Genomic DNA, 11435 nt, shown 5'->3' with positions numbered 1-11435 from the left:
TCTAAGGATCTGCAGGCCTCATTCGCCTTACATACGGACAGCATTCATGATTTGAAACTGGGAAGAGTTGCAAGCTAAAAACACTGTAAACCAAGAGAGAAATAAAGATGACGTTTGTATATATTAGAAAACTGATTTAATAACCCTGAATCTTTAGGGATAATAGTGGAACCTTTTGAAAGACAAGGGTTTAGTTGCATGTGGCATATAGCTAATAAAGTATTTCATAATAACAGTATCATACACATGGTGTCATGGTAATGCCTTTTCCTCACTAAGTGAATTTATTCAAAACTGCTTTACCTTCAATCATATAATTCACGACGGGAAAATATTTTTTTTACATCACTGTAAGTATGGGATTGGTGCATTTTCTAATTTGGTAAGAAAGCACTGATGTAAAACAGCTTGGTCAGTGTCAAAATATGATAGTAAACAAGAGCCGAGTGTTCTTGTATCGTTTATTGAACAAAAATGTTTTGTGGAAATATGATTTTCTGACGCATCCTCAGCTTGTTAATATTGGGTAATACACACATGGACATTTATCTATGCCAAGTAATCAAGCACTTTGCTGTGTTTCTTTCGTCTGAGTGTTAAAGATGAAAAAAGGCGCAGGAGGAATCCGCTTGGCGGTGACAAATGCTTCATGTCTAATGAGAAACAGGAGTGCGTGTGTAAAGGCCAAAAAACAGAGAAGTATCCAAGACTGATCTCACAAACTCCACAAAAACAGACCAGAGACAAAGAGCAAGAGAGAGAGAGATTAAGGATAAGTCAGGAATATACAGAAGAAAGAACTGAAGGATGAGCAAGTGGGGAAGGAACAACAGAAATAACATCTGGATGTCAGAGACTAAAAATATTTTCCATTATATAACCTCCAGCTTTCTTTATCTCCACATCATCTGCCACGCTATATAAAATAAGTTACAACACCGATCAAAGAAGTTCTTCAACATTTATTAAGCTTTTTTAAAATTTCTTTTGAGAGTGTCAGAAACCAGTATGTACCCTGATCTTTACATTTATTTAAGCAAATACAGTCAAGATCGCCTCTTCTGTCTGGCAATGTAAATTAATTCTAAGAAAAGACGAAATAAAGAATTCATAGTAGATATAAAGCTCTTCTGCTTAGAGCCTTAATTCTGCAGCTTCAATACCTTAAATACAAATACAAAAAGTGCAAATATGCTTGGCTGCGAAGCTACAGTATAGCTATTAAGCTTTGTATTTGAAGTAACCTACTGCATAGACCATGAGTAAAACATTCTGGTCATAAGAAGAATAATCATAATGCCAGATAAACTGCTGATTCATATGGCCAAACAGTTCCAGGTTTTAATTAAGTCTATCCAAATTCCTTCTGCATGTTCTAGTCAACCTGTCTTGTGCCTTGGTCTGATCATGACATCCTTAGTTGTTATGTGATCTACATCTGTCCTAGCTTTTATCAGGCCACCCTCTTTTGCAGTAACATGTTTTTTCTTTGATATTCTGATGAGATTGCTAGAGCCTCTAGACTCCAAATGGTGTCTCTAATAAATATTCAAGGCCTTGAAAATCTTCTCACACCTTTTGGTACAATCAAATAATCTCCTCTCTCAGATTTTGTGACAGCACCTTAATTTTTTCACCAACGGTTTCCACACATCTTTAAGGGTGGTTATTCAGACTAGCAGTAGGTTTTAAGCAATGTAATCAGCAATATTATCCCACTGCTCTAAAATACTACATTATTTACATTCTTTGTTCTTTTGCTGTATCATTTAACTAATAAAGACTTAATTTAAAGCAAAATCTAGCTTGGAAGGGTTTGAATATTTCTAATTGTAGCTGTATTACTTTCCCAGCACATCTACCAATGCAACTTTTCCACTCAAGTTGCCAGTAAAACAATCTCTGGTCTTTTTTTAAATTGTGATTAATTAACTGAAATTGTATTAGTACTGTGAGATTGTCCAGCTGTGCTGGCAATCTGTATTTTCCTAAGTCTGTGTGTATATTATACAGGTCATAGAAGAACTTTGGCAAAAAAAAACTGCCCATCTGGATACAGCTGCAGCTGGCCTGCCAAAGAGAAAGAGAGAGGAAGAGAGAGAAATAGAGAAAGTGAAGCAAAGTAAAAGAGGGAGAGGCAAACATAGTGCTAGTAAATTCTCTACTCCTACAAAAAGACTTGTTTATGTGGGATGAAGCCTGAGCATGTGCTACCTATAATCACATTGCTGCTACTTAAAAAGAAAGAGGTTACAAACGACTTAAAAAGTGGAAAAGGAGTAAGGAAACGTGGTACACAGGAGGATAACAGTGGAGGTTATTTTTGAAAACTTATAAAGCAGGTGTACAGTGAAAGACCACCAGCCAAACAGTTACCTTCTGAAACTGTAAGTACATTTGATGACTGGATTATGTATTTATGTTTATATTGTTTCTGCATGTGCTTTCCTTTACCACACAGATCAGCCATAACATTAAAACCACCTTGTTTCTACACACATTGTCCATTTTATCAGCTCCACTTACAATATAGAAGCACTTTGTAGTTCTACAATTGCTGACTGTAGTCCATCTGTTTCTCTACATGCTTTGTTAGCCCCCTTTCATGCTGTTCTTTAATGGTCAGGACTCTCCTAGGACCACCAAAGAGCAGGTATTATTTGGGTGGTGGGTCATTCTCAGCACTGCAGTGACACTGACATGGTGGTGGTGTGTTAGTGTGTGTTGTGCTGGTATGAGTGGATCAGACACAGCAGCGCTGATGAAGTTTTTAAACACCTCACTGTCACTGCTGGACTGAGAATAGTCCACCAACCAAAAATATATCCAGCCAACATCGCCCCGTGGGCAGAGTCCTGTGACCACTGATGAAGGTCTAGAAGATGACCAACTCAAAGAGCAGCAATAGATGAGTGATCGTCTCTTACTTTACATCGACATGGTGGACCAACTAGGTAGGAGTGTCTAATAGAGTGGACAGTGAGTGGACATGGTATTTAAAAACTCCAGCAGCGCTGCTGTGTCTGATCCACTCATACCAGCACAACACACACTAACACACCACCACCATGTCAGTGTCACTGCAGTGCTGAGAATGATCCACCACCTAAATAATACCTGCTCTGTTTTGGTCCTGTGGGGGTCCGGACCACTGAAGAACAGGGTGAAGGCAGGCTAAAAAAGTATGTAGAGAAACAGATTGACTCCAGTAAGTAATTGTAGAACTACAAAGTGCTCCTATCTGGTAAGTGGAGCTGATAAAATGGACACTGAGTGTAGAAACAAGGAGGTGGTTTTAATGTTATGGTTGATCGGTGTAGATTGAAAGAAGATTCTTGTGTCCAGCACTCTAACATGCATGTCTTCTAGTCTGAAGGAGTTGGAATGCTTTGTAAAACTCAATAAAACGTCAGGTATATAAATTCTCTCAAATCTTTATTTAACTTCTAACATGCAAACTCCACACAGAAAGGACCCGGACCGCCCCACCTGGGGATCGAACCCAGGACCTTCTTGCTGTGAGGCGACAGTGCTACCCACTTAGCCACCGGTGGAAAACATGTCACTTTGATGACAGCATGTGTCTTTCTAAAACCCCAATATACATTTCCATGTCAACGGTACCCTCACAAGAAGAAGAAGAGGAATGCCTTTATTTGTCATATATACATAACACATGTAAGTTTTTTCTGGATATCCCAGCTTGTTTGGAAGCTGGGGTCAGAGCGCAGGGTCAGCCATTGTACGACACTCCTGGAGAAGACAGGGTTGAGGGTCTTGCTCAAGGACCCAACAGTGGCTGCATAGTAGAGCCTGGATTTAAACCGGCAATCTTCCGATTGACAGCCCAAAGGTCTGCCCACTAGTCTATCACTGTCCCATGGTATGTACAGGGGTTGGACAATGAAACTGAAACACCTGGTTTTAGACCACAATAATTTATTAGTATGGTGTAGGGCCTCCTTTTGCGGCCAATACAGCGTCAATTCGTCTTGGAAATGACATATACAAGTCCTGCACAGTGGTCAGAGGGATTTTAAGCCATTCTTCTTACAGGATAGTGGCCAGGTCACTACGTGATGCTGGTGGAGGAAAACGTTTCCTGACTCGCTTCTCCAAAACACCCCAAAGTGGCTCAATAATATTTAGATCTGGTGACTGTGCAGGCCATGGGAGATGTTCAACTTCACTTTCATGTTCATCAAACCAATCTTTCACCAGTCTTGCTGTGTGTATTGGTGCATTGTCATCCTGATACACGGCACCGCCTTCAGGATACAATGTTTGAACCATTGGATGCACATGGTCCTCCATAATGGTTCGGTAGTCCTTGGCAGTGACGCGCCCATCTAGCACAAGTATTGGGCCAAGGGAATGCCATGATATGGCAGCCCAAACCATCACTGATCCACCCCCATGCTTCACTCTGGGCATGCAACAGTCTGGGTGGTACGCTTCTTTGGGGTAACTCTCCCGGATGTGGGGAAAACAGTAAAGGTGGACTCATCAGAGAACAATACATGTTTCACATTGTCCACAGCCCAAGATTTGCGCTCCTTGCACCATTGAAACCGACATTGGCACGAGTGACCAAAGGTTTGGCTATAGCAGCCCGGCCGTGTATATTGACCCTGTGGAGCTCCCGACGGACAGTTCTGGTGGAAACAGGAGAGTTGAGGTGCACATTTAATTCTGCCGTGATTTGGGCAGCCGTGGTTTTATGTTTTTTGGATACAATCCGGGATACATCCCTTTCAGACAGCTTCCTCTTGCGTGCACAGTTAATCCTGTTGGATGTGGTTTGTCCTTCTTGGTGGTATGCTGACATTACCCTGGATACCGTGGCTCTTGATACATCACAAAGACTTGCTGTCTTGGTCACAGATGCGCCAGCAAGACGTGCACCAACAATTTGTCCTCTTTTGAACTCTGGTATGTCACCCATAATGTTGTGTGCATTGCAATATTTTGAGCAAAACTGTGCTCTTACCCTGCTAATTGAACCTTCACACTCTGCTCTTACTGGTGCAATGTGCAATTAATGAAGATTGGCCACCAGACTGGTCCAATTTAGCCATGAAACCTCCCACACTAAAATGACAGGTGTTTCAGTTTCATTGTCCAACCCCTGTAGGTATGGTATGCAAATATGCAAGTCACCCATGCCATGTGCACTGATGCAGCCCTATACCATGACCTTGCACCTTTCACTGATAACAGTCTGGATGGTCCTTTTTATCTTTGGCAAAGAGAACTCATTTGTTTTTCCCAACACTTTTCACTCTTATTTTGCCTCTGTCCCAACTTTTTGAAGTGTGATGCAAGCACCAAATTCTAAATGTGTTTATATTTATAAAATACAATGAAGTTGATTATTGAAAAAATATTTTCCTTCTACTTTTGTCAGTTAAATAAAGCTTCAACCCCTAATAACATCCTAGCAACCTCAGTTCACCTTTACAGTTGCCTAGCAATCACCCAGCAACACATTAGCAACCACTTGGCATCACCTTAGTAACTGCCCAGCAACCTTAAATTTACCTTAAATCTAAATTAACTTTAACTGTGAGCGAGTAAACAGGACCCACTACAATCCTCATTAGGAGAAAGCATTTGCATCTGCTGCTGATGTCCCACTGTTTAGGCCATTACAACACTATCAGCTAATAGGAGAGTGATCTAAAAACAACAACCAAACAAATCAAAATCTGGCCTGTTGGTATTTAGCTCTTACAGAACTACAACACTAACCAACCAATTAGCATCAAGAAGTCACAAAAAATGAGACACTGTAGCTACGGGTTAAAAGCAAGTTCATCCAAACAGTACAAATGCAGTCCTTTCCTTTTCCAACGTCAACAGTGAGTCCCCAAAGCTGGTCTGCTTCCTAAAGCAAGTCAATGAAGTTGGCTTATTAGCAGAGCAGTCTCTTCTCCCTCTCCTTTCCCTGAGTATCTATAATATTTTTCTCTATTTCTTTCTTTTTTAACCCTGAACTGATCTGTCAGTTCTGGACTAGTGTACTGACAGGATGAAAGTGCAGATCTGTTTTATTCTGAGAGATGTGTTGTTCTTATAATTAAAATTTGAAACCCTCCTCTCACTTCAGGCCTCTGAATCAATCATCATGCCCATTCCCATGGCAACGAGGACAGTGATAAAGCTGGCTGCCTTCATGATGTTTTTGGCTCCGTCTTGTGCATTGAGCAATGAGCTGGAGGATTATGGCAACTGGAACTACAGAGAAGGAGGTAAACATTTAACAAACACAAAGCACATCATACATAGGGAATGTGTTGTAAGCAGTAGTAAAGCTCTGTGGGTTTAGTGTCAGGAAGTAAATATCGCTGCCTCAAGCATGTCAGCATGAAAAGGATGCTGAGTTCATAGCCGCAGGCTGCAGGTTCTAAGATTTCTGCCTTGACTAGCTATTGCTGTGCCTGTAAGTAAACTGTTTTGCTACAGCGATGTTCCATCATGCCAGACGGTTTCCTGATGCCATAATTCCCACACCACTGCTATAGAGAAACCAACATGACAGCGCCAAATGGCAATACAGCTTTATAGTTTATTTTATTACAACAGCTTTGTTAAGCTGCTGTTACAGCAGAAACTTAAATTGTCTACTTTTGCATGGCTGAACCAAATTTGGACTGCCAACCGAAAAAAAAATTAGCAACCGCCTAGCAACACCTTAGCAATCACTTGGCATCATCTTAGTAACTACCTAGCAACCTTAACTTTTCCTTAAATCTACATTTTCTTTAACAGTGAGTGAGTAAACAGGACCTACTTTAATCCTTACAATCCAGGAGAAAGCAGTAGGATATCAAAGCATTTGGTATTTAGCTCCTCATCTCCTGCTAATGTCCCTCTGTTTAGGCCATTACAACACTATCACTTAATAGGAGAGTGATCTGAAAACAGAAACCAAACAAATCTAAATCTGGTCTGTTTGTATTTAGCTCCTACTGAACTACAGCACTAACCAGTGCTGTTCTTTAGATTCAAGAGTCTTAGCAGAGTGTGGTTAGCAATTCAAGCCTGTGATTCATTTTAGCAGGTAAATAGCTGCCTCATTAGCGGGCAATAAAAGTAAGTGCTGTAGGTCATTCCTGAATGTGTGGGTAAATGTTCAAAATATAAATAAAAATGTACAGTATATTTACAATACATTAAAATTTATTCAAATCATTAAAATGTATTTACACCAGAAGTTTGGTATGAGACTAATAATGTAATGAGTTCTTTTAATTAACAAGCTTGGCAGAAAGCGAGTTCACACTTTAAAATAAAAAAAGCTACTGTGCCAGCACAGGGTTTAGTTACCAAAAGAATGGATACTGGTTTGATATGAGACTTATATTAGACATGAGAAAAATAGAAGTGATGCATCCCTGGTCTCCGGGACCAAATTCAGGGTCACTTTTCCTGACAGACCAATTTCAGTTTTACAGCCCTGCAGTCTAAGAACCGCAAAATCAGCTGACCCAGGGGCACCAATCTTACGTACTTATTATCTCACTTGTTTACCTTTAAAAGACACAGTGTCTCATTCACTTCATTAGTATTTAATGAAATTCGGTTTTCCTCTGCCTTGTTTTTATTGCAGCGGATCATGTAAACGTGGCTAACGTTCGAAGTGTGACGCGGGTTTTGGATGTCTGGGGCAAGCGTATCTTTAATGAGGTCAAGACTCTGCTGCACTCACAGCCCAACACCGTCCTGCCCGACTACTCCAGGTATATTGCTGTGCTTGCACACTCACATTTTTCATTACAGCATTATGGTTCCCCAAAGCACCCTCAATATGTTGTAGGAACAGGCAGTCAGTAATTGGTTGAAGCTGGATGCCTTGACAAATCATTGGAGAATTCTCAGGCTGCATTCCCCCAAACTTTAGTAAACTAAGAAATTCTAGGAGACTCACGATTATAAGCTAGATGTTGATGGACACAAAAATATGTGATTTATATTTTTATGTACTTTGTTTTCCTACTACACCTATGAAGAGAGAAAGAATGAGTGTGAAGCCTTGCATTGTTGGTGTCCTGTTTATGTTTTTCCACCCTATAGACTATATGTCCAAATTAATGTGGACAGCTGATCATAAACTTGTTGGACAACCCATCAAAACTATTGGCATTAATAAGAATTTAACTTAAAACCCTCTCAGATTTTAAAGTGTGTCTGTGACAATTTGATCAAGAAGGCCTGATAAACAATCAACATTGCAACAGACGTTCTTCAACCTTTCCTTTTCAGCATGACTGTGTTCCTGTGCACAAAGCTGGGAGCATATACTGATTTTTGTACAGTTTTATTGAAAGCATATTGTATATAATTGATTTTTAGTAATGGTTGTGGTTTAAACACATAAACCCAGCAACCAGGAGCTGTGTCCATATATTTTTGACCATATAGTTTGTGTTTTTTCTAGCTGAACAATAACCTTGGATTCAAGAGCAGCTTATTAAAAACCCTCTTAATATGGTCACCACTCCCCAGTAAACACAGCAAAATAAAACTGAAGTTTTATCCGTTTGAGATTTGACTCATAGCATCAAGTGTGTTGCTGCGTCATTGTTTTCCCTTTGCCTTGTGTCTGGGTAGCTCAGCTTTGGAGGGTGATATAAAATCATGCTTTCAGCTTGCTTTAGCCTGATATTGATTTTTGCTGTTGCTGAAACATCCCAGATACTTGTGGAGGATTGAGAGATAACATTTATACAAAATACTACACTAACACATACACATACTGTATGTGCTTCCTTGTATAGACATGAGGTGTACATATGCACCTGATCATGCCAATACAGACACACACACACACACACACACACACATATTTATGTATAAACACGCCCACCTGCACACTTTTTAATCCCTTTCACACACAGACACCTCCACTTTTGCACTAAAACTTTGTTTTTTGGCTTCACAGAGTGCTGCCTCTCTCTGAGTCTCTCAATGATCTCTTCAGAGAAGTCTCCCATTTACAGAGACGCATCACAGACCTCAACAATCGCCTAGCAATCTTAGAGCCTTTTCTTCGTCGTCATGGCTACCACGAGGAAGGAAAAGATGCAGTGGAGGACTCCAAAGTGGCCCCCCAGAGCCTGACAGGAGCAGGCACCAGTCTGACGCAGTACCCGCGCCGCTACAGGGTCCGAACCAGGAGAGTTAGGGTGTACAAAGATGGGAACGGGAGAGTCAAAGTAAAAGAGATCGAAAGATAGATGACAGGAGAAACTTAATGGGTTAATAAAAAATATAATGTGTATTAAATGCAGCCTTGCAAATATTATGAGTAACGTATTAAAGCAATTCTGCACTTTTAACCTAATCTCTGTCCACCGCATCTGTAGCATATGGACTGCCAAGGGTAATTATTTCTACACCTTTACCTGTACTGGGGAAAAAAAATTGGGAAAATATGTGACTATATTACACGGACTATAGAACCAAATAAACCAAATAATTTTGTATTTCTTTATAAGACACTAGAGAATGCTTTACGAGACAGTGATACACATATAGACTATGCACTTGTAAAAGGAACAATGTGCACATTGTTATTTTAGAGCAAATGTATGTCTTAAGTTAAGTTCTTTTAAAAATTTACTTGCTAATATTAAGAAATAAAAAAATTTAAATTCTGAATACTGATGTGTCTTATGGCTGCCTAAACAAAACAAGTCCCAGACAAGTCTTCAACCTCCTGTAAAAGGTTTGAAGAAATGCTGGAAATAAATTTTTTTATTCGCAAAGCTGGTAAAGTACAGCAGAATTACTGTAACACTATTTTTTATTTAAAACAAAACAATGGAAGACATATGATGTAAGATGTGATCATGCAGACAATAATACTGTATTTCTTAAACAAAATGTTTGTGCTAATTCACTCGTTAGGTTTAAGTGACAATATAAAGTATTATCAAGATTTTGGTACAAACATCTTCAAACAGACATGGACCACATTAAAATTACTGCACATTTGCTTCAGACTTCTGTTTATGAGTTTTGTGTACAGGTTTTCAGTACAGAGAAACATGTGTCAGATGTGTTCGAGATTAGGTTGAAAATCAATAAAATGTTCCTTCAAAATCATGTATTATAAAGCCATCCTTATAAATGATGTATGAAATATAATTTACACATTGCAGTTAATTGTGCATTGCATTATTGCTGAATACATACTGCTTCTAATAAGCACACAGTGATATGTGATTTTATAAGCATTTCTATTATACAGGAATATATTGTTTCTATTTCATGCACTAGCGTGAGCTCAGATCTAACAAGACCAATCAAAGTTCTCTTGCACAGGAAAGTTTAAGCTTCACTCACTGAACTGTTACTAACTCCTACCACATGGATAGCTTTGCTTTGCTGGTGAAATCAGTGAAGACGGAGATTACAGTCCCATGGTGATTAAACCTTTCAACCATGTCAGAATAAATTTATAAAGCTTTTTAAGGGGACTATGTTTGTCTGGAATAAAACTTATTATTATTATTATTGCTGGGTTATACTTTTATTGATGCATAACAATTATAATCGCTGTCTAATTATGGCAAAACTTTGGTACAGTAGATAATGCTGGTGCTGTATTGTAGCATATTTGTATAGTTTTTAGTTTGCTACTTTAAATTACTTTTAGATGTGATTGACTGAATATGCATGTGTGTAATGCCTTGGTTCTCTGTCCAGGGCCCCACCTGTCTTGTGCCTAATGTACCTACGATATGCCCTGTACTAGCCAAAAGCCTGACCAGGATAAAGTGGTTACTGATAGATGAATAAATTAGTAATTAAACATTTAATAATTAATTAATTAAAAATTACATTGTGCTTAGGGTAGTGTATTCTGGTATTTTAAGTATTCAGGTATTTTTATGACTAAGTATTTATTTATTTATTTATTTATTAGGATTTTAACATCATGTTTTACACACTTTGGTTTATTCATGACAGGACAGGTTACTGGTTACACAAGATTCATCAGTTTAAGTTTTAATGTCAAACACACTCATGGACAATGTTGTATCTCCAATTCACCTCACTGGGAGGAAACCGGAGCTCCCGGAGGAAACCCACTTAGACAGAAAGGACCCAGACCGCTTGGAATCGAACCCAGTAAAACTAATACAAACATTTTGAAATTATGGTAAATGCTGACAGATGTCATGGCAATATTTGGCTTTTAACAGTTCTAAAGTCAAGAGTGCTAAAAAAACCATCCCAAAATTAGAAGAGTTTAATCCAAACATTAAACAAGCTAAGTGTAGAAAGTAAATGTACTTACTGTTTGACTTTGTTCTTCTAGATGTTTCGATGCACCGCTGTATTTTTGCATCCTTCCTCACAGGTAATAGCACAATGCTCGACTCCAACGCACGGCTGTTTACTTTTTATTAGAGTCTTCATAAATA

General features: G+C 39.0%; 1 protein-coding gene across 1 annotated transcript; it reads left to right on the top strand.

Annotated features, from left to right (window-relative positions):
* The first annotated feature begins 2222 nt into the window (after window positions 1-2222).
* Window positions 2223-10492, top strand: si:ch211-243a20.3 (uncharacterized protein LOC100151507 homolog). The gene is made up of 4 exons (XM_063010603.1): window positions 2223-2387; window positions 6110-6251; window positions 7613-7742; window positions 8945-10492. Exons 2-4 carry the CDS (start codon window positions 6128-6130, stop codon window positions 9237-9239), a joined length of 549 nt encoding a protein of 182 aa, XP_062866673.1. The 5' UTR covers window positions 2223-2387; window positions 6110-6127; the 3' UTR covers window positions 9240-10492.
* The last annotated feature ends 943 nt before the right edge of the window (window positions 10493-11435 follow it).

This window comes from Trichomycterus rosablanca, chromosome 15 (assembly GCF_030014385.1).
Source record: "Trichomycterus rosablanca isolate fTriRos1 chromosome 15, fTriRos1.hap1, whole genome shotgun sequence".
NCBI lineage: Eukaryota > Metazoa > Chordata > Actinopteri > Siluriformes > Trichomycteridae > Trichomycterus > Trichomycterus rosablanca.
Note: the sequence above shows the minus strand (reverse complement) of the source record. Positions and strands in the feature narration are given on the sequence as shown.

Coding starts and splice junctions, on each gene's coding strand:
- si:ch211-243a20.3 (XM_063010603.1), top strand. CDS start 6,128: ATGCCCATTCCCATGGCAACGAGGACAGTGATAAAGCTGGCTGCCTTC. Junction 6,252..7,612: donor CTGGAACTACAGAGAAGGAG/GTAAACATTTAA, acceptor TTTTTATTGCAG/CGGATCATGTAAACGTGGCT. Junction 7,743..8,944: donor GTCCTGCCCGACTACTCCAG/GTATATTGCTGT, acceptor TTGGCTTCACAG/AGTGCTGCCTCTCTCTGAGT.